The sequence below is a fragment of the Sapajus apella genome, unplaced genomic scaffold, assembly GCF_009761245.1.
Source record: "Sapajus apella isolate SASKATOON/1434 unplaced genomic scaffold, GSC_monkey_1.0 scaffold42, whole genome shotgun sequence".
Classification (NCBI taxonomy): domain Eukaryota; kingdom Metazoa; phylum Chordata; class Mammalia; order Primates; family Cebidae; genus Sapajus; species Sapajus apella.
In genome coordinates this window covers 12825825-12848955 of record NW_022436982.1, presented here as the reverse complement: position 1 = coordinate 12848955, position 23131 = coordinate 12825825, and the positions used below count along the sequence as shown (strand labels likewise).

The 23131-nt window shown below is 37.5% G+C and overlaps 2 protein-coding genes across 17 annotated transcripts in view; one reads left to right on the top strand and one right to left on the bottom strand.

The window, feature by feature from the left end:
• Positions 1-1437, top strand: part of FOCAD (focadhesin) — a 289039-nt gene extending 287602 nt beyond the window's left edge. For 7 of the 8 annotated variants that reach the window (XM_032300075.1, XM_032300076.1, XM_032300073.1 and 4 more), the window contains one exon: positions 1045-1435. In XM_032300075.1, coding sequence (XP_032155966.1) covers positions 1045-1118 — 74 coding nt within the window. In that variant the 3' untranslated portion in view covers positions 1119-1435. Of the gene's footprint in view, positions 1-1044 lie in introns of all 8 variants that reach the window. The other variant, XM_032300072.1, reaches the window with a different exon arrangement.
• The window catches only part of HACD4 (3-hydroxyacyl-CoA dehydratase 4), a 45303-nt gene that overhangs the window by 3729 nt on the left and 18443 nt on the right, over positions 1-23131 (bottom strand). For 3 of the 9 annotated variants that reach the window (XM_032300080.1, XM_032300086.1, XM_032300085.1), the window contains exons 6-7: positions 13457-13582; positions 10328-11197 (exon numbers count right to left, since the gene is read on the bottom strand). In XM_032300080.1, the coding sequence (XP_032155971.1) occupies positions 11109-11197; positions 13457-13582 (215 nt within the window). In that variant the 3' untranslated portion in view covers positions 10328-11108. Of the gene's footprint in view, positions 1-10327; positions 11198-11940; positions 12586-13143; positions 13291-13353; positions 13378-13456; positions 13583-22866; positions 22920-23131 lie in introns of those variants that run through there. The other 6 variants (XM_032300083.1, XM_032300087.1, XM_032300088.1 and 3 more) reach the window with 5 other exon arrangements.

Genomic DNA, 23131 nt, shown 5'->3' with positions numbered 1-23131 from the left:
ATGATCCATGTTTTCCCTACTACTATGGTAGAGTTTGTTGGTTGCCAAACAAGTAAGAATGCATTGGTTCTAATCTGTCTCCTCAAAGTGGTGGGAGGCATGGGTGTGATGGAACAGTGCTTCCACATGATTCTGATAAACCACAGAACCTCATTAAAATCAGGGCTATTGTTCAACATGCTTTTACTTTATCCATCCCTCGAGACTTGCTGCTAGGACTTACTCTGTTTGTTTGGGGAGTTTGTACACATTTTTAATGGCCATAATAACGTTGGTTGCTCCAAACATATACTCTTTTAGGTCACAAAGATAACAATTCACATGGATCAGGAAAGCAGTCGTTTGGGTCAAGGAAGCTCATATTCCCTCGATTACATAGTAGGCTTGCTAGATTCACATACAATAATCTTGTAACTCTGGCTTACAAGAGTTACAACTAATTCCTTCACATAATATTTCAAATACAATCTCATTACATTTGTATTAATATTCTAAAATAAGATACATAAAAAGTTATTTAAAGGAAGTACACAGAACTTCCTATTTTAAATTGATCCCTAAGGGACTTGTGAATGCATGTTCAGCTATAGTTTAGTACAGTCATACTTGCTCCAGTGAGTACATGAACCTAACTTTACTATAGGGTCCTGTTATTGTTTTTTAGCTTTAAGTACACATTTAATGGAAGTATCATATTCACCTAGAAAAGAGCATAGGTTGTAAGTAGATTTTTACAAAGGGAATACAGCCATGTAATCAGCACCCTCATTAAGGGGGGAAAAAAAAAAATCCATCACCAGCATCCCAGAAGTCAGATTTTAATTCTTCAAAATTTCCCATTAAATTCTAGCAGGGGAACCTAAAGAAAAACTTTCCCCCAACATTTATAAATGGTTTTCTGCCATTAAAATTCTGCCAAAAGCTTGATGGGACTCCTTAGTTGTGAAGATTAGCCAAGTGAGGAAAAGCCCAATTCTGTTCTGACACCTTTTTGATCAAAATGACGTTTTGAAATGCAGCAACACCTATTTTTTGTCCCCTCAGCCACCCTGTTGTCCTTGAGAGCTCTACCAGAGTTTAAGAAGAAAGCTGTATGGACCAGAGCGTATGGTTGGTGAACAGTTTGGCAGTAACCAGCAGCATTCTCAGCTGGATGAGGAAAACCATATAAGAGGAAGAAGTTTTTCAGAATTCAGGCCTGGGATTCCTGAGACATGATGCAGAAAGTTAAGGGTTATGAAAAGGTGGCCCCATCACTGACAGCTGGACACATGCCTGCCAAGAGAGGAGTGCATTGCTTCAGTCCCCCAGCCAGTTGAGACTGAAACAGGAACTTGGGTTTTATTTGGCTAGAGTTCATTGTGGAGATTTTCTTGGTGAAACTTGAATATTATCTCCTCTCCATTAAATTCTAGTAAAATAATCTTGTCAGTTTTGTGCGTGTGACTTTTAAGGTATGGGGGAAGGTGCCAGCACCACTTGGTGACAATGGCATTATGATCTATTTTCCATGAATCTCCATGAGGATATTCATTGACTGGATGAGTCAGACAAGTTTCCTTGTTGTACACATTTAAATAATAAGGATAACCTTGAATATTAGCTAAATCAGATTCATTAATGGTGTCTATAATTTCCTTATGCTTTGCTCTCTTGAATGCAAGTGAAAGTTGCGATTCAAAATAGCTTCAGCCAAAGATGAGTTCATAAACTAAGAAATTTCAGAGTAGATCTCATCTGACACCGCTGCATCCAGTGAATCAAGTGATGCCATCAGGCTTTGTTCCTCCCAGGATCAGTCCACATAGCTGGCAAGATGTCTGCCAGAGACCTCAAATGGAAAGAAAAAATGTCTGTCTTTGCCCACGGATACAGCAGAAGCAACATGAGGAGGACACTGGTTCAGATTGGATCTCTGGGCCCAGGGAAGTGGGTCATATGTGAGTCTCTGAGCAAGTATCTGGGCCCAGGGAGGTGGGGAATTCTAGTTGTCCAGGCCTGGGTCATATGTCCACTCCTAAGTCTCTGGATAGAGAGGGGCCAAGGCAGCCCTACCCAAACCACCTGAACTGGGTTTCCTCCAGAAGAAAGAAGATGGGATGCTGGGCTGGCAAAACAAAATGACCAGTATCTCCCCTGAAGATCAGTTTTTTAAATAAGTACAAATCTCTTAATCAGGGTGACTAGTGGACTAAAGTAAAAGAAGTTTTGAGATGATATTCTCAAGGGTTGCATTTTACTCAATGGCTTGAGACTCAGCCAGCATTTAAATTTTGGTCTGTTTGCTAATTACTCTTCTCACAGTCTGTATCAGGGTTCTGTGTTTAGCCAATCATATAAACATACTGATGGAAACTGCATACATATATGGGATCGCTGGAAGAAAAATTATGCCACTGAAGTAATGTACCTTTGTGCCTGTCATGGGATAGCGTCTGTCATGTCATAGCACAGTTCCTGGTGCTGCATAAGCACCATGGAGCTTTTAGCATTCCCCTGCCACTTACGTTAAAAATAGCTTTACTAGTTTTGTTTTCCAAATATGTTACTTCCATAGAGGTTAGGCTACAGGAAAATGATTTTGAAGGAAGGGAAGAAGATAGATAGATAGAAAATTTACAATAGAAACCAGCTTCCCTCTCCCCATCCATATACAATTTCTCAGGTTTCCTACTGATGGAAGGTTGAGATTCATCTGACATTACTAATAGGTATCAGAAAACAGCTACAGAATATACACAAAAGGAAATGACAAAGGTATTTAAATGCTTCATTGCAAAAGCACAAAAGATGACAATTATGCAGGAAGTAAGGAAGTAGCTATAAAGCAGATACAAAACAAATAGCAAAATGACAGAACAGCAAAGCTTTCAGTTATATTATTTAACTCTTGCAGCAATACCACAATGAGGCATTTTCTATTTTAAAATGGTACAAACACAGCTAGTAAGTGGCAGAGCTTCACCTAGAGCTAAGGTTCTAGAACCCAATGCTCTTTCTATGCACCAGGCTCATCAGCTCCCAGTTTAAGATGAAAATTCCCACAGAGGATGAAACCTCATTTGTGCTTAATGTAGATTGCTATAGTCAGATAAACTCTGCCTCATACAGGCAGGGCTCTGGAATTGAGAAGTTTAGGTCTGTAGTGTAAATGACTAGGTTTTCATGGGTTGAAGAACTTCAGATTCCTGGGCCAGCTTGCAACATGAATGGCAAATGAGTAGTGAAGAGGAAGTGAGCACTGAAGAACTATTCTGCATGTTTTGTTTTTGTTTTTGTTTTTGAGTCAGCAGCCAGAGATTGTCAATACCCAAGTAAAGGGATGAGGAATCAGCCTGGTCCTCTAGCCCCAGACTGCCCCTATCAATTGAGCCCAGTTTCTTCTCCTCCAAACCTTGTCCCTGCTCCTGCCCTTGACAGGGAAGCAGAAGAGTACAAATGGGAGGAAATGAGATATGTTTCTTTTTTTCTGCAGTTACTACTTTTTATCTGAGCAGGCTTGAGTAAAAGATTTGTAGGATTTTCTTATCCATGGGAAACTCTAAAGATTCTAAATTCAAAACTTCAAAGGTTCTCACATCTAAACATTCTAAGATATAGATCACCAGAATAATAATGCCTTTTCTCTTATCTATATGACCTCAGGTGAGAATTAAATTATTCGCTTAGGATTTTTCAGTTTGTCCTCCAGAAACCAGAAGTCTCTGCATTTTTACGCCAGATGTTCCTAACTTTATGAAAAGTTTCCTTACAAGTCATCTTCTAAGTGGCCAAGACAAATAGCATGCTGAGATGTACTAACAAATTAATGTGTGGGGTTTGGGCCCTGACAGGGCTCTCAGAACTATCTAAACACTCTGACTCTTGATTTGAAAAGTGTGCATTTGGAACAGATGTTGGGATCCACGCAAGTGCCTAAAATCCTCTTTGTGTTTCGTTTGTAATGTAATGGCTCCTTGGTAACCAAAAGGCTGTTAATAACCTTTTTTTGAAGTTAATTGGGAGACATTAATGTCTCCAAAATGATTTTAACCAAAGATAATGGTATTGTAATTATATAAGGAGTCAGATTTAGGGATTCAGTTACTATCTTGAAGTAACTTCCTAACTTCAAAAGCAAGCAGCAGTTTTAGAGGTTTAGCACACACTTAGTAAATTGCTGTTTTAAAAGAGAAATCTGATCATTTGGTAAAGAGATGGGGCCTTCATTTAAGCCCAAGTTGTAGGCTACGTCTCTGTTTGGTGAGTTTGTATTTCTGACCCAACCAGCCGATTCATAGGAACCAATTCAAATGGAACTAGGGGACAGAGTGTGTCTGGAACCGTTCACATTGTTCTTCACTCTTGTGGAAGACCCCAGCAGCATCCTCTTTGTTTATATATGGGTGTCATCACTGCTGTAGTCCTGGTTGAGGTGACATGCTTTTATATTTTCTGGGGGAAATACCTTACTGTGATCCTGGAAACTCTAAAATCTCATCTTAAACATGATATATATAGTATTTATAAAGTTGTGGGTTTTGCATTGAATCTGTTAATCTTCAAAAATAGTAAAAAAATTCTTTAAAACTACAACTTGGAAAGCATGCGATTCTTGTCAAACATAGGGAAACTGAGATAATTTCCAGCTAAATTATTAAATATGAAGCTGAATAAAAATGATGATTCCTTGAGGTTTGATTTTCTTTTTTGGATATAATGATCTACCTCAAAAAGTAGCTATGAGGTTAAAAGAATAAAAAAATATGGTTTATAAGTTATAAAATGTTATTGAAATGTCACTTTTGCATGTTTCACTGCAAATAGTAGCTGTAGTGCTTGAACATATTCCTGACATGTATGTGGGGACTTGGGAAGATGAAGTTTGAGAAATTGTTCTTAACAATTAAAAATTCTAGAAGTAGCATGTTAAGATACTTATATAAGTTGAAAGAAAAAAAACAAACTTACGTGTCTTCTAAATATAAGGTACCCTGTGAGATACAACTGAAATTCATTACCTAATTAATCTGATAAAATTCTTAAAATATATTTTTAGATGTAGTGGTGGTATTCTTGAAAGGTAGAGTTACACACACAATTATGGGTGTTCATTATGTGCCACTATACAAGTTTCTGGGGGTACAAACTGAACAAAACGTGTCATCCCTGCTCTCATAGCACTTAAGGTAAGAGAATTTAAATCAGCAAACTGTCATGGAATAAGAACTGGATGTTATAAATGTCCTACTTCTCTGCAAAGCTCTTTACAATTTGCAAAAGTTTAATTTACCATATTTCATTTGCTCTTCACAATAACTTTAAGCACCTAAGGAAACTGGAACTCAAAGACTCATTCAGTTAGTAAATACTGCAGCTTGATCTCAATCAAAGCTAGTGCTCTTAACTCTAGACCACATTATCTTTCCCAAGATCCCATCATTCAGCTGAATACTATGAAGTACACAATAGACACCTACATTTATATGATGAATTAAGGCATATTCTTACTAATTGACTTCCATACAGAATTAACCTTATTTTAGATTAGGTTTAAAACTCTAGCTACCCTTAGCAAAAATAAACTAGTTAGCAATTCTTATTTGGTACGTTAAAAACATGTTCAGAACTACTATTTAAGGATTTTTAAAGCCATAAAAAATCACCTTGGTTCTGAAAACATTGGTGGCTTTTATTTAAGTAGTTCTTACTAGCAGTTTTCTGTCCAAAGCTGAAATAATTTAGACTCAACGGCAGTGGTTCTCAAACATTTCTGTGCCTGAGGCTCATTTGAGGAGTCTATCAAAAGATAAGATCCTCAGCTTACTCCCAGAGCTTCTGATTCAACATATCTTTAGTGGAGCCCTGGTATCTGCATTCTAAACAGATGACCTTGTTAATTGTGGCTGTTGCTCCCTGAACATGCAATCTGAACACCACCCTGGAGAAACGTGTCATATCAACATAAGCATATGACTCAGACCAGAAGAATATTAGAATTATCTGCACCAAAGGGAAACATGATAATTATTACAAAGCAATAATAAATTAGTGGAAGATAGATACTGGGTAAAGGGAGATAATTTTAGCATATTTTTATCTTAATTAAAATGTTTTCTTATATATAAACTTAAATAATTGTAAGATTCTATCTATTTGTATTTTGAAAGACATGCAGATTTCACATTTGTCACCTTGTTCAAGGCAGGCAAAGTAAGGAATAGTTTTAAGAAAACCATTAACTTAGGGACCTTAGTGAGATGTAGTTACCATATTATTAGATTGAAGTTCAGTTTTCAGCAAAAAAAAAAAAAAAAAAAAGGAGTACAAATAGGAAAGTATGTCCCTTTCAGATGAAAACAAACTATCTCTGAAAAAGACTTGATGGTGGATCTAGTAAAGACTCTATTAACAACTGCCTTAAGGATATTTTTTAAAGAACCCAAGATCATGTGGAAAAAGTCAAGAAAACAATGGATGAACAAAATCAATACAGAGAAAATCTAAGACGATTCAAAAATTTCAGGAGCTAGAAAGTACATTAACTGGAATGAAAAACTCACAACTGGGTATTCAAATGCAGATTTGAGCAGCAGAAGAATCAGTATACATGAAAATAGGACAATGGAAATTATTAAGAGTCTGAGGAACAGGAAAAAAGTTGGAAGAAAGTAAACAGCGTATAAGGATCCGTGGGATTCATCAAGCAAAACTACACATCGTGAGGGTCCCAGAAGGAAAAGAGAGAAGTAAGGGACAGAATATCTGACGAACAGCCAGATAATGACCAACAAACTCCAAGTACAGTAAATTTAAAGAGATCCACACAAACTGTCAAAAGCCAAAGACAAAAAGAGAATCTTGAAAGTAGCATGAAAAAATCAATTTATCACATATAACTGATAATAAGATTATCAACAGATTTCTCATCAGAAACTTGGGAAGCCAGAAGGCAGTGAGCTCATATATTGAAAGTATTAGGAAAAAAATACATCAACCACATTTCCTGTATTTGGCAAAACCATTCTTCAAACGTGAGAGAAAAATTAAGACATTCCCAGATAAACAAAAGCTGAGAGAGTATGTTACCACTAGATCTGCCCCTGCCAGAAATGCTAATACGAGTTCTGCAGGTTGATGGAAAGACACTTAACAGCAACTCAAAGCCACATGAAGAAATAAAGATCTCAGTAAAGAAAAATTCACGGGCAAATATAAAATCTAGTACTTTTGTAACAATGGTTTGTAACTCCACTTTTTGTTTTATACATAGAGACTAATGCATTTTTAAAAATTGATTTTGCACACAGTGTATATAATTTTGTGAAACTTAAAGGAGTGATTGATGGAGATGTAATGAGCAGAATTTTTGTATGTTTTTGAAGTTCAGCTGGTATAAATCCAAATTAGCATCAGGATATTAAATGTCATCCCATGTTAACCACAAAGAAAACAGCTACAGAATATACACAGAAGAACTGAGAAAGATATTTAAAGGTTTCATTCTAAAAAAGTAAACTACACACAAAAGACTACAGTAATGCAGGAAATGAAGGACCAAAAAGCTAAGCTATGTAGAAAACAAATAGCAAAATGACAGAAGTAATTCCCTCCTTGTCAGTCAGCCTCAAAAAGGAAAAAATTCTGACATATACAACGTGGAAGAAGCTTGAGGACGTCATGCTAAGTGAAATAAGCCAATTACAAAAGACAGATACTGTATGATTACATTTATATGAGACACTTAGGGCAATCAAAACCATAGAGACAAAAAGTAGATTGGTGGTTGCCAGGGACAGGGCAGATGGGAGAATAGGGAACCATTGCTTATTGAGTCTAGAATTTAAGTTTTGCAAGGTCAAAAGAGACCTGGAGATGGATAGTGGTGACGGTTGCACAATATAAATTACTTACTACTACTGAACTGCACACTTAAAAATGATTAAGATGGTATATTTTACATTTTACCACAATAAAAAAAGTGCAGGAAAAAGGTTGTCTTAGATGTGTTTTCAAAATATCTCATGGTTCCTATTTCATCTATGTTACTTAGATTTGAGAAACTAAGGCTTTGTCTACACTGTACAAAATGAAATAGGGATTTGGTGAACATACAGTTAAGACAGATAGCAAAGAAATCAACTTTGCAGTCTTGGTAACATCTAATTAACCAGATATTTACTGTATTGACTTTACTATGTTGGGTTTCTTAACCTGGGGAACATGTACTTGAGTGGAAAAAAATTATTCCTTTATTCTCACTAATTTATAATGAAGTTTAGTATTCCTTTCAACTATGAAATAGGCAACCAACCACAGTAATGTTAACAATTGTGCCTGTCACCAAAGGAAATGGCAGATCTTTTTATGTTACAATTGTTGCAAATATCTCAAATTACTGTCAATCCTCATTTCTCTTTTAAAATTAAAATAAGTATAAATTCACTTGTGTTTCTTTTGGTTTCCAATTTTAAGAAATTTTCAAGGTAAACTGGTTTAAAAAATTAAAGCATTATTTAATAATGAAATTTTAATTTATAATAATGACCCAGTAAAGTGTAGTTTCTCTAACTCTTTCTCTTTGTTTTAGTGACTGATTGTGGATATACTTAAAGATGGCTGCTTACAGTCCCTATTGGGAGTGATTAACTCACCTAAAATTTGCAAAGAGTTTTTGTTCTCCTTGCCTGTTAAAACTTTCAGTAATTTTTCAGAAATTTAGAAGATAAATATAAGAGCAAAATAAAATGTAGCTTTTTAAAAGGATAATTTTTAAAAATCCAATTGTTTTTATAAAGATTTCAAGTAGCCTAATAATTGTTTCTTTTAAAATGTTTTCTTTAGAGGAAATAAGTTATCCGTTTTTGTTTTTTTTTTTTTTTTTTTTTTTTTTGAGACGGAGTTTCGCTCTTGTTACCCACACTGGAGTGCAATGGCGCGATCTCGGCTCACCGCAACCTCCGCCTCCTGGGTTCAGGCAATTCTCCTGCCTCAGCCTCCCCAGTAGCTGGGATTACAGGCACGCGCCACCATGCCCAGCTAATTTTTTGTATTTTTAGTAGAGACGGGGTTTCACCATGTTGACCAGGATGGTCTCGATCTCTTGACCTCGTGATCCACCCGCCTCGGCCTCCCAAAGTGCTGGGATTACAGGCTTGAGCCACCGCGCCCGGCCCAAGTTATCCATTTTTAAAATTTTTGTTATACTATTCTTACATCTCAATATATTTAATACCTTTTTATATAGTTACTAGATAAGGTCTTTATAATTATTTACCAAAAATTTAGTGATACATCAGTGATATAGCAATGATCATCAGTTATTCACACATTTTTTAGATCTTCAAAGAAAGCATTTTTCAAAACTGTGAGGAAATATGACTTACATTAATTAGCAATAATAATTCAGTGATAATCCAAAACACTAATTTCCTTTTTTAAAAAGTATTTAGTATATTTGTATATCTTTTATCTGCCTTTAATGTGTGTGTCATGATTTTTAAAATTAAAAATAATACAGAATTGGGGCATTTGTGTATTTGCTGAAGGTTTACTATTTTCGTCAGGGTCTTTTTTTTGCTGTAGTTGAGACAGACTCACTCCGTCATCCAGGCTGGAGTGCAATGGCTCCATCTCCAGTCGCTGCAACCCTTGCTTCTTGGGCTCAAGTGATTCTCATGCCTCAGCCTCCCGAGTAGCTAGGATTGCAGGCATGTGCCACCACGCACAGCTAATTTTTGTATTTTTAGTATACACGTGTTTTCGCCATGTTGGCCAGGCTGGTCTTGAACTCCTGACCTCAAGTGACCTGCCCACCTCGGCCTCTCAAAGTGCTAGGATTACAGGTGTAAGCCACCATGCCTGGCCAGGGTCTTCTTTTAAGGCATCAAAGCCTAAATAACTTAGAAAATGTTAATGAACATGATATTAATGAATACTCTATCAGAGCACTAAGGACTGAAGGCTACTGTCACCCACTAAATTCATATGTTGAAGATCTCCAGTGTGATGGCATTTCAAACTGGAACCTTCATAAATGGGATTAGTACCTTTACAATAAGAAACATGGGAGAGACAGTATATCTTTACACCATGTGAGGATATAGCAAGAAGGCATCCATCTTATAAACCATGAGGAAGAATCAGCTAGCACCTTGGAACCTCATCAGGAACTTAACTAGCCAGCACCTTTATCTTGGACTTCCCTGCCCCCAGAGCTGTGAGAAATGTATTTGTCTGAAGCACCCAGTTTTGTTGTAACAGCCAAGGTGACTAAGATAGTTGGTACCAAGAAGTAAGGTGCTGCTATAACCAATACACAAAGATGCGGAAGCAGCTTTGAAGTTAGGTAACAGATAGAAGCTGGAAGAGTTTTGAGGTACATGCTAGAAAAAGCCAATATTGCCATGAAGGGATTGACAGAGTTGATTTTAATGAGGGCTCAAAGAAAATAGGGTGGGAAAGAAAGCCTCCATCTTCTTAGAGAATACATAAATCACCACAAAATAGAATGTTGGTAGACATAGACAATAAAGGCCATGCTGATGACGTCTCAAATGAAAATAAGGAACCTCTTATGGGAAATTGAAAGAAAGGTGATCTTTGTTATAATGTGCCAAAGAACTTGGATGATTGTGTTCATGTTCTAGTGTTTTGTGGAAGTTACAATGTTGAGCCATGAAATTCGATATTGAACTGAAGAGATCTCCAAACAGTGTTGAAAGAGTGCCTTGGACTGCTTAAAGTAAAAATTAAAACATGACACACTTGTTAACCAAAATGGAACCAGAACTTAAAGGTTTGGGAAATTATCAGTCTGTCTGCATTACAAAAAGATAAAACTTGTTTGGAAGAGAACACTAACGGTGTAGCAGACGAATCATCCACTTAGACTTCTGTGGGTGCGAACCACAGACCTAATCAGCCATCCCAGCAGGAACACTGCCAGTTTTATTAAAATGGTGATGGGACAAAATGAAGGAAGGCTGTTGGATTTGGGAGCATAGAGCTATTCAGCTGTGAATGTACACTATTCTTCAAGACAAGGAAAGACTGACCTTGAAAGGTGATTCAGAGAACATCAGGTGTACCTCCTCAGTTTCAGAAGGGGCAGTCATTGCAGTGGTTTTTCAACAGGCCTGACAGCTTCTGCCTGGTGATATAGGGGTCGTCCTCCTCCGACATTGTCCTGGGGGCAATACTTCTGCCTCACTGGTTCCTGAAGCCAGAACATCAAGCCAAAGAGGATTATTCCCAAGCCTGAACATCTCATGGTGTTTGCCTTGCTAGGTTTTGGACTTGTTGGGGACCCATTACACCTTCCTTCTGTCCCGTTTCTTGCTTTGGGAATGGGAATGTCCATCCTTTGTGTGGCCCACCATTGTATTTTTGGAAGCACATATCTTGTTTCATTTCACAGTTTCACAGCTATAAAGGAATTTTGCCTTAGGATGAATTGTACCTTGAATCTCACCCACATCTGATTTAGATGAGACTTTGGACTTTAGAGTTGATGCAGGAATGAGTTAAGAATTTGGAGGCTGTTGAGATGGAATGCATGTATTTTGCATGTGAGAAGGACATTAATTTTGTAAGGCCAGCTGCAGAATGCTATGGACTGAATCTTTGTGTTCCCCCAAAATTCATGTGGTAAGCCCTAACCTCCAATATGATGGTATTTGGGGGTGGGGTCATTGGGAGGTAATTAGGTCATGAGGGTGGAGTCCTTATGAATGGGATTATTGCCACTGTAAAAGACACAAGACAGTAGATCTCTCTCTCATGTGAGGACACAGCAAGGCATCTATCTGCAAACCAGGAAGAGGGCCGTCACCAGGAAGTGCATTAGCTAGCACCTTGATCTTGAATGGAATTCCCAGCCTCCAGAGCTGTGAGAAGAGTTGCTGTTGTTGAAGCCATTCGGTTAATGGTGTTTTGTTACAGCAACCTGAGCTAAGACACAGGGCTTGGAAACATATTTAATTTTCTAAACATATCTAATGTTTAGGGTGAGTATTGAATTATTTCCTCTGAAGATAGACATCTGTCTGTAAAATATGTTACTCTAGTCAACAGTGGAATATATTTTCCATCACACCCCCCCGCTAATAGATATATTTTGGGAGTCGGAAGTCAAAAAAAAACAAACAAAAAAAAACATGTAATTTAGGTTATCAAGTTTGGTTTCTTAATTTAATTAAATCTACTGCAGTTAATCTTCTATTTCTCATTAACCTTACAGGAAAATAATCAGACTTCATACAATTTAAGTATAACTTGTATCAAATCCAAGTAAAACAGGAATTTTGGTGAAGCAAGGTATGGAAAATATGTATGTCTTAAAGATACAATGTATGAAAAACAGTCTGTTATGTTTAGAGTTTTGGGGGTATGTGCAATTATTTCATGTAATGGAATTTTATCAAATAAAAGGTATTTTTCCACCGGAATACTTCCTGCATTGTATTTACTGCAGCTGAATCCACAGCCTGTCTTTTCTCATGTCACACTGGAATGCTGTACTTCACATTTTCTTCTTTTTAATGGGAAAGATTCCAAGGATGTCTCTTCTTTCTGAGTATAGATGACTGTAGGTAAAATACATACCTAATGTGGAGAAAGAAGTTGCAAAGGTAAGCAAGGTTATCTATTTCTCTGGAAGGAACAATGATTTTAAAATACAGAGTGCTGCCCGAATTCCAGGGAGAAGACACTCTCAAGGGAGATGTGAAGAAGGAATGCTTAAGGAAGTATCCAGATTTTATGCAGAAAGAGAGGTAAATCAAACTCTTTCTATCCTGCTTTTAAAGCAAGCAATTGTCTTTCCTTTCTTTAGGGTAGCTCTTTCCATCTCTAAAGACTCACATTTTTGTCTTTTCTATGTGTTGTTTTTGTTTCATATCCGTTACCTTCTAGAGATAATCATTATTTTGGAGATTTGTGATGGTTAGAGGTGGGAAAACAAAAATTTAATAATCAAAGTTTTTTTCCCCAATTGTCTGGAAAACCATTAACTTTAATGTTCAAATTTATTCAAGGGCAAGTTTTTGTTTCATACATTTGTCTTCAGTTTCTAACACCGACTCCCATTTGCCTGATAGGAGGGGCCGGTGTGAAAAGCCAAACAAGAAACAAAATGGAAAAATCAGAAATAGCCAATTCTTCTTAGTTTGACATCTAGGCTTTATTTGTAGATACCTGTGCACATGGTCAAAACTTCTATATCTTACACACAGTGCAGCTGTATTTTCTGATGGTAAAATTGTTCCTGTTTGTACAGTGAAAGTGAAACATGATTGATCCCATCATGTCCTGCAAAAAGCATTATAACCATTATAACCTCCAGGTGCTCTACTAACAAGTTCTAGTTCCTCTTTGGTCTCTCCCATGTTTACCAACCTGTATATTAAGGTAGATGGCAAGCACTAACCAAAAAGCATAAGAAAAATGCAAAAACAAGACCAAAAAAGCCACTTACCTATAAAGAGCATCATGAGATATATTTTCAGCACATATGGGAAATAGATGGATAAGTCAAAGGGCAGCTCGGTGGAATAAGTACCAAATGATTCAAAATAGGGCAGCGATTGATAGATGGCAAATGCTGTTAAAAAAAAAAAAAAAAAAAAAAGGCATCATGAAGGTTTTCCTCAAGTTGTTACAGGGATGTATATGTATGTTTTCATAGTTGTAGGACATTTGAATTTGTTAATGATAGTTTTGTAATAGTTGCTAAATCTTTTTGCTAAACCAAGTTTAATATAGAAATCTGCTAAAAGATTAAGTTGGCAAGGTGCTTACAGCAGCATGACATGTTGAATGTTCATCCATGGTATACTTTATCATGCCTACAGGGGAAGAATTTACAATGTTTCTTAAAATGTTACCTCAAAATACATTTGTCTGCCTAGCTGCAAATGGGGGTGCTAGACAAATGAACTTGGAAAATGGTGCATATATTTTCCTCTTAGAGTGTCAAAACACATGTTAACACAGTAGAGGTTTTGAGACATTCTGCAATAAAAAAAAAAAAAAAAAAAAACACCCAACACTTCCTCAGTCTAACTGGCCTTAGAATATGTGCTTCTTCCTCCTTAATCATGAGTAGTACTTAATAAATATTTTGAAGAACTCTGAGAAATACTGGCCTAAATTATTTTGAGGGAGGGTGCTGGTGTCAGGTAAAAAAAAGATGAAGTTTCAGTAAAATTGTATCCCATGTATAGATATTTCTGGTAACATTACATGGAATGAAATGGTAACATGCTAACAATATGTCAGATGTTATTAGGGTAAGCTGGGAATGGTGCACTATTTTTAAACTGTATCCGATGTATAGATATTTTTGGTAACATTTTATGGGATGAAATGGTAATATGCTAATGTTCTGTCAGATGTTATCATTAGGGTACATGAGAATGGTGCACTGTTTTTGCAATTTCTTATGAGTCAAAATTATCCCTAAAGAAAAGATTTTTTAAAAAGAGAAAAACAAAGAAAAGGTAGGAGCTCACAACTATTAGAGCTGAGCAGAGGTATCAGTAGCATCCGTGCAGGATCTGCAACTGACACCAACCATACAGTTTAAGATGAACACAGGCTGCCCCTGTGTGTCTTCAGCATTTGATCAGTACAGTTAGTTGATTTGGTTATTTACATAAACTTTTTGTCTTATATTTGTCAGGTGGGAAGTTACAGTTATTAAAAATTATTTATCAAAAGTTTTAGGTTTATTCAGCTGCACATTTTTTACTTTGGGACATCCAACATATACAGAAACATATAAAGATAAAATTACAATCATCTGTACTCCACCACCCAGAGTTAATTACTGACGTTTTTGTCAGATATACCTCTAAACTATTTTCTGCACATACCTTATTTTGTAATTGCAAGAAGAGGTTAATGAAGCTAATAAAAGAATAAGGATGTATGGCAACCATATAAAAACATGGCTTTCCTAGAAAGGAAAAGTCTTAGAATTATGGAATAAGGACGTGCACCAAGATGGCCAATAAGAGGCAACACTGGAATGCAGCTCCCAGCGAATGAGACGCAGAGGGCTAGAGGACTTCACGATTCCAAGCAAGATGCCAGGTTTGTTTTGGTGGCAGTGGTAGGACTCTGAAAATAGCCCAGGGTCAGAGCAGCCAGGGAGGGTGAACTGAGACAGGGCGAGGTATGTCCCCACCTGGAATGTGCAGCCAGCTTGGAGGGTTGGGGACTTCACCACCTCGATGCTCCAAATAGGATCCTGTGCTTCCCTCATCCCTCCTGCAACCCACGGTCCACTAGAGCCCTGCCAGACTGAGGGGCAGTGTGGGTTGTCAATGCAAATCTGAGCGATGGCACAGTTGTCGGCATGGACCGGGCGGAAGTTTGGATTAACGCCAGCAGGTCAGAACTACTCGTCCCACAAAAGAGGCAGAGTTGAAAGCAGCGAAACAGGCCATAAGGCCTGGCAGGCCCCACCCCCACAAAACTCAAACTGAAGCCCACCCGCTAGAGAGCTTCTCAACGAATACTCCAGTTTGACCCCAACCAGGAAGATTGAGTTTGGAGAAGGAGAGAGCCATTTGGAAGGCAGGGCTATTCTCACCAGCATAAACAAATTCCAGGGGAAGACCACCCACCCAGCAACTTGAATGAATCTGAGGCAGCCCAGCAGTGCCTCTGCAGGCCAAAAAAGATATAGCTCCAACCTCAACAGAAAGGACGTCCACTCAGAGAGTCCTCCAGAAATCATCAACTTCAAAGATCAAAGGGAGATAAATCCACAAAGATGGGAAGAAACCAGCACAAAAAGGACGAAACCTTCAAAGACCAGAACACCTCTTCTCCTCCCAGGGATCACAATTCCACACCATCAAGGGAACAAAACAAGACAGAGAATGAGTTTGAAATTTGACAGAAGCAGGCTTCAGAAGGTAGGTAATAACAAACTTCTCTGAGTTAAAAGACCATGTTCTAACCCAATGCAAAGAAACTAAGAACCTTGCAAAAAGGTTAGACAAAACACCAACTAGAATAGCCAGCTTAGAGAAGAACATAAATGACTTGATGGAGCTGAAAAACAGCACAAGAACTTCACAAGGCATACACAAGTTTCAACAGCCAAGTTGATCAAGCAGAAGAAAGGCTATCAAAGATTGAAGATCAGATCAATGAAATAAAATGAGAAGGCAAGATTAGAGAAAAAAAGAGTGAAAAGAAACTAACAAAGCCTCCAAAGACTATGGGATTATGTGAAAAGACCTAATCTACACTTGATCAGTGTACTTGAATGTGACGGGGAAAATGAATCCGAGCTGGAAAACACTCTTCAGGGTATTATCCAGGAGAACTTTCCCAACCTAACAAGGCAGGCCAACATTCAAATACAAGAAATACAGAGACCACCACAAAGATACTTCTGAAGAAGAGCAACCCAAAGGCACATAATTGTCAGATTCACCAGGGTTGAAATGAAGGAAAAATTCCTAAGGGCAGCCAGAGAGAAAGGTTGAGTCACCCACAAAGGAAAGACTATCAGACTCAGAATAGATCTCTCAGCAGAAACCCTAAAAGCTAGAAGGGAGTAGGGGCCAATATTAAACATCCTTAAAGAACTTTCAACCCAGAATTTCATATCCAGCCAAACTAAGCTTCTTAGTGAAGGAGAAATAAAATCCTTTATGGACAAGCAACTGCTCAGATATTTTGTTGCTACAAGACCTGCCTTACAAGAGCTCCTGAAGGAAGTACTAAACATGGAAAGGAACAACTAGTACCAGCCACTGCAAAAATGTACCAAATGGTAAAGAAAAACAAAGCAATGAAGGAAGCACATCAACTAATGGGAAAAACAACCAACCAGTAACAAAATGGCAGGATCAAATTCAAACATAACAATATTAATGTTGAATGTAAATGGCCTAAATGCCCCAATCAAAAGACACAGACTGGTAAACTGGATAAAAAGTCAAGACGTATCAGTGTGCTGTATCCAGGAAACCCACCTCATGTGCAAAGACTCACATAGACTCAAAATAAAGGGATGGAGGAAGATTTACCAAGCAAATGGAGAGCAAAAAAAAAAAAAAATCAGGGATATCAATGCTAGTTTCCAATAAAACAGACTTTAAACCATTTGAGAAGCAAGGAGAGATCTAAAATTGACACCCTATCATCAAAACTGAAAGAGCTAGAGGAGCAAGATCAAAAAAACTCAAAACCTAGCAAAAGACAAGAAATAACTAAGATCAGAGCAGAACTGAAGGAGATAGAGACACAAAAAACTCTTCAAAAAAAAAAAAAAAATCAATAAATCCAGGAGCTGGTTTTTTGAAAAGATCAACAAAATAGACCACTAGCCAGATTAATAGAAACTAGAGAATAATCAAATAGATGCAATAAAAAATGATAAAGGGGATATCACCACAGATTCCACAGAAATTAAAACCATCATCAGAGATTATTACAAATAACTCTATGCACATAAACTAGTAAACCTGGAAGAAATGGATAAATTCTTTGACACTTGCATCCAACCAAGCCTAAACCAGGAAGAAGTTGAAACACTGAATAGATCAATAACAAGGTCTGAGGTTGAGGCAGCAATTAAGAGCCTACCACCCAAAAAAAGCCCAGGTCCAGATGGGTCCACAGCCGAATTCTACCAGACATACAAAGAGGAGCTGGTACCATTCCTTCTGAAACTATTCCAAACAATCCAAAAAAAGGGAATCCTTCCCAAATCATTTTATGAGACCAACATCATCCTGATACCAAGACCCGGCAGAGACTCAGCAAGAAAAGAAAATTTCAGGCCAATATCCATGATGAACATAGATGCAAAAATCTTCAATAAAATACTGACAAGTCAATTGCAACAGCACATCAAAAAGCTTATCCACCATGATCAAGTAGGATTCATCCCAGGGATGCAAGGCTGGTTCAACATACACAAATCTATAAACATAATTCACCACATAAACAGAACCAAAGACAAAAACCACATGATTATCTCAACTGATGCAGAGAAGGCCTTTGACAAAATTCAACAGCCCTTTATGCTAAAAACCCTCAATAAACTAGGTATTGACGGAACGTATCTCAAAACAATAAAAGCTATTTATGACAAACCAACAGCAAATATCATACTGAATGGGCAAAAACTGGAAGCATTCCCCTTGAAATCTGGCACTAGACAAGGATGCCCTCTCTCACCACTCCTATTCATTATAGTACTGGAAGCTCTAGCCAGAGCAATCAAGCAAGAAAAAGAAATACAGGGTATTCAAATAGGAAAGGAGGAAGCCAAATTGTCTCTATTTGCAGATGACATGATTGTATATCTACAAGACCCCATCGTCTCAGCCCCAAATCTCCTGAAACTGATAAGCAACTTCAGCAAAGTCTCAGGATACAAAATGTGCAAAAATCACAAGCATGCCTATACACAAATAACAAACTTAAAGAGAGCCAAATCAAGAACGAACTGCCATTCACAATTGCTACAAAGAGAATAAAATACCTAGGAATACAACTAACAAGGAACATAAAGGACTTCTTCAAGGAGAACACTACAAGCCACTGCTCAAAGAAATAAGAGAGGACACAAAAAGATGGAGAAACATTCCATGTTCGTGGTTAGGAAGAATCAATATCATGAAAATGGCCATACTGCCCAAAGTAATTTACAGATTCAATGCTATCCCCATCAGGCTACCAATGACCTTCTTCACAGAACTGGAAAAAACACCTTAAACTTCATATGGAACCAAAAGAGAGCCCACATAGCCAAGTCAATTCTAAGCAAAAAGAACAAAGCGGGAGGCATCACACTACTGGACTTCAAACTATACTACAAGGACCCAGTAATCAAAACAGCATGATACTGGTACCAAAACAGAGATATAGACCAATGGAACAGAACAGAGACCTCGGAGGCAATACAACATATCTACAACCATCTGATCTTTGACAAACGTGACAAAAACAAGCCATGGGGAAAGGATTCCCTATTTAATAAATGGTGTCGGGAAAACTGGCTAGCCATGTGCAGAAAGCAGAAACTGGATTCCTTCCTGACACCTTACGCTAAAATTAACTCCAGATGAATTAAAGCCTTAAACATAAGACCTAACACGATAAAAACCCTAGAAGAAAATCTAGGCAAAACCATTCAGGACATAGGTGTAGGCAAGGACTTCATGACCGAAACACCAAAAGCATTGGCAACAAAAGCCTAAATAGACAAATGGGACCTAATCAAACTCGACAGCTTCTGCACAGCAAAAGAAACAATCATTAGAGTGAAATATAATCCACTACATGAATAGAACCAAAGACAAAACTACATGATTATCTCAATAGATGCAGAGAAGGCCTTTGACAAAATTCAACAGCCCTTTATGCTAAAAATTCTCAATAAACTAGGTATTGATGGAATGTACCTCAAAATAATAAAAGCTATTTATGACAAACCCACAGCCAATATTATACTGAATGGGCAAAAACTAGAAGCATTCCCTTTAAAAATTGGCACTAGACAAGGATGCCCTCTCTTACCACTCCTATTCAATACTGTATTGTAACTTCTAGCCAGAGCAATCAGGCAAGAAAAAGAAATACAGGGCATTCAGTTAGGAAAAGAACAAGTCAAACTGTCCCCATTTGCAGACCACATGATTGTATATTTATAAGACCCTATCGTCTCAGCCCAAAGCCTCCAAGCTGATAAGCAACTTCAGTGAAGTCTCAGGATAAAAAATCAATGTGCAGAAATGAAAAGCATTCCTATATACCAACAACAGACAGAGAGCCAAATCATGAGCAAACTCCCATTTACAACTGCTACCAAGAGAATAAAATACCTAGGAATACAACTAGCAAAGGATGTAAAGATATTTTCAAGGAGAACTACAAACCACTGATCAAGGAAATAAGAGAGGACACGAAAAGATGGAAAAACATTCCATGCTCATGGTTAGGAAGAATATTGTGAAAATGGCCATACTTCCCAAAGTAATTTACACATTCAACACAATTCCCACCAAGCTACCTATGACCCTCTTCACAGAACTGGAAAAAAACAACTTAAACTTCATATGGAACCAAAAGAGAGCCCGCATAGCCAAGACAATCCTAAGCAAAAAGAACAAAGCTGGAGGCATCATGCTACCTCACTTCAAACTATACTACAAGGCTACAGTAATCAAAACAGCATGGTCCTGGTACCAAAACAGAGATATAGACCAATGGAACAGAACAGAGGCCTCAGAAGCAATGCCACACATCTACAACCATCTGATCTTTGACAAACCTGACAAAAACAATCAATGGGGAAAGGATTCCCTGTTTAATAAATGGTGTTGGGAAAACTGGCTAGCCATATGCAGGAAGCTGAAACTGGACTCCTTTTTTATATCTTATACAAAAATTAACTCCAGATAGATTAAAGATTTAATCATAAGTACCACCATAAAAACCCTAGAAGAAAACGTAGGCAACACCATTCAGGACACAGGCACAATCAAAGACTAAATGACTAAAACACCAAAAACAATGGCAATAAAAGCCAAAATAGACAAATGGGACCTAATTAAACTTAAGATCCTCTGCACAGCAAAAGAAACAATCATTAGAGTGAACTGGCAACCAACAGAATGGGAACAAATTTTTGCAATCTACCCATCTGACAAAGGGCTAATATCCAGAATCTACAAAGAACTAAAAGAGATTTACAAGAAAAAAACAAACCCATTCCAAAGTGGTCAAAGTTTACGAGCAGATGCTTTCAAAAGAAGACATTTATGCGGCCAACAAACATATGAAAAAATGCTCATCATCACTGGTCATTAGAGAAATGCAAATCAAAACCACATTGAGATACCATCTTATGCCAGTTAGATGGCAATCATTAAAAAATCTGGAGACAACAGATGCTGGATAGGATGTGGAGAAAAAGGAACACTTTAACACTGTTCCTGGGAGTTTAAATTAGTTCAGCCATTATGGAAGACAATGTGGTGATTCCTCAAGGATCTAGAAATAGAAATTCCATTTCACCCAGCAATCCCATTACTGGGTATGTATTAAAAAAATTATAAATCGTTCTGTTATAAAGACACATGCACATATATGTTTGTTTCAGCACTGTTGACAACAGCAAAGACCTGGAACCAACCCAAATGCCCATCAATGACAGAGTGGACAAATAAAATGTGGCACATATACACCATGGAATACTATGCAGCCATAAAAAACAATGAGTTCCTGTCCTTTGTAGAGACATGGATGAATCTCGAAACCATCATTCTCAGCAAACTGACACAAGAACAGCAAACCAAACACTGCATGTTTTCACTCATAGGTGGGTGATGAACAAGGAGAACACTTGGGCACAGGGAAGGGAACAACACTCACTGGGCTATGTGGGAGGGTATAGGGGAGGCGAGAGGGACAACAGTGGGGGCAGGGAGGATAACACCAGGAGAAATGCCTGATGTAGGCAACGGGTCAAGGGGAGGGATGGAGACAACAAATCACCATGTCATGTATGTACCTATGCAACAATCCTGCAGGATGTGACATGAACCCCAGAGCCCAAATACAATTAAAAAAAAGAACTATGGAATAACAAGAATGCAAAAGTTTCCTCTACATTTATCCACCCCTTATTCTTAGGAAGGGACTAGTCTTATTTCTACCTTATTACCTTATATATTCTTTTAAATTTGATTAATTAGCAAATCATAATTGTATATATATATAAAACATAATGTGATGTTTTGATATATATGTACAATGCAGAATGATTAAATCAAGCTACTTAACATATCCCTCACCTCACTTATTTTTGGGGGGGATGAGACATTTGAAAGTTACTCAGCTATTTTGAAATATACATTATTAAGTACAGTGACCCAGCTGGGCAGTAGATCTCAAAAATGTATCCCTCCTAATAAACTTTGTATTCTTTGACCAACATCTCCCCATTTCCTTTATATACTCTCTACAGTGCTATGATATAACAAAGATATGTACTTGATATTACAATGAGAGGTGATTTCATTCTCAAAGAATGGACAATCAGGTTGTTTTTTATGGTTTTCAAGACAATTATTCTCTAGATCCACTTGGCGTAGTCTATTCCAAAATTAGTAATTCTTCCTTTTGAAACAAAAAAAAAAAGTTTAAAATTCTATCTAACATGATTTACAGTAACTTAAGCTCTTTTTCTCTGCTCATCAGTGGAGAGAAAATGTGTTTTTATGTTTTAACTGGCTTTTATATAGTTTATGATTATTGTCAATGTCATCATTTTATCTTAAATCTACGTCCTTGTTTTTCCCTTAGTTAGCTTAACATGCTTATTTTATGCCTTCAATTTTCAAAACTTTAATCATGTCTTACAGAATGCTCCTTACCAGTCTACCAAATCCACTGCAGAAGAAATCATCTATTCTACAAATATCCTCAAACTCTGCAAACTGGTTATCTGAATGATTTGATCTTCAGTTTTAGGCTATGTAATTAGCCTACTTCATATTGTATTCAACAATTCATTCTGTGTTGAGCATGTATACTGATGCGTCAGAGAAAGGAAGGAAGCAAAGAAACAAACAAAGACATCCTCATACCCCCTCAGAGCTTACAGTCCAGTCAAGGAAATGGACATTAATCAAATAATCATACAAATGTGTAATTATGCTGAGATAAGCCCCATAAGACAGCAGTCCCCAACCTTTAGACACCAGGTATTGGTTTTGTGGAAGACAATTTTTCCACAGACCAGGGGAGGAAGAATGGTTTCGGGATGTTTCAAGTACATGATGTTTATTGCGTACTTTATTTGCATTATTACTATGTTGTAATATATAATGAAATAATTATACAGCTCACCATAATGTAGAAACAGTGGGAGCCCTGAGCTTATTTCCCTGCAGCTAGATGTTCTTCATCTGGGGGTGATGGGAGACAATGACAGATCATCAGGCATTAGATTCTCATAAGGAGCATGCAACCTAGATCCCTCACATGTGCAGTTCACCAAAGGGTTCGTGCTCCTATGAAAATCTGATGCCTCCACTGATCTGACAGGAGGTAGAGCTAAGGTGATAATGTGAGCCATGGTGGGTGGCCATAAACACAGATGATTCTTCACCTG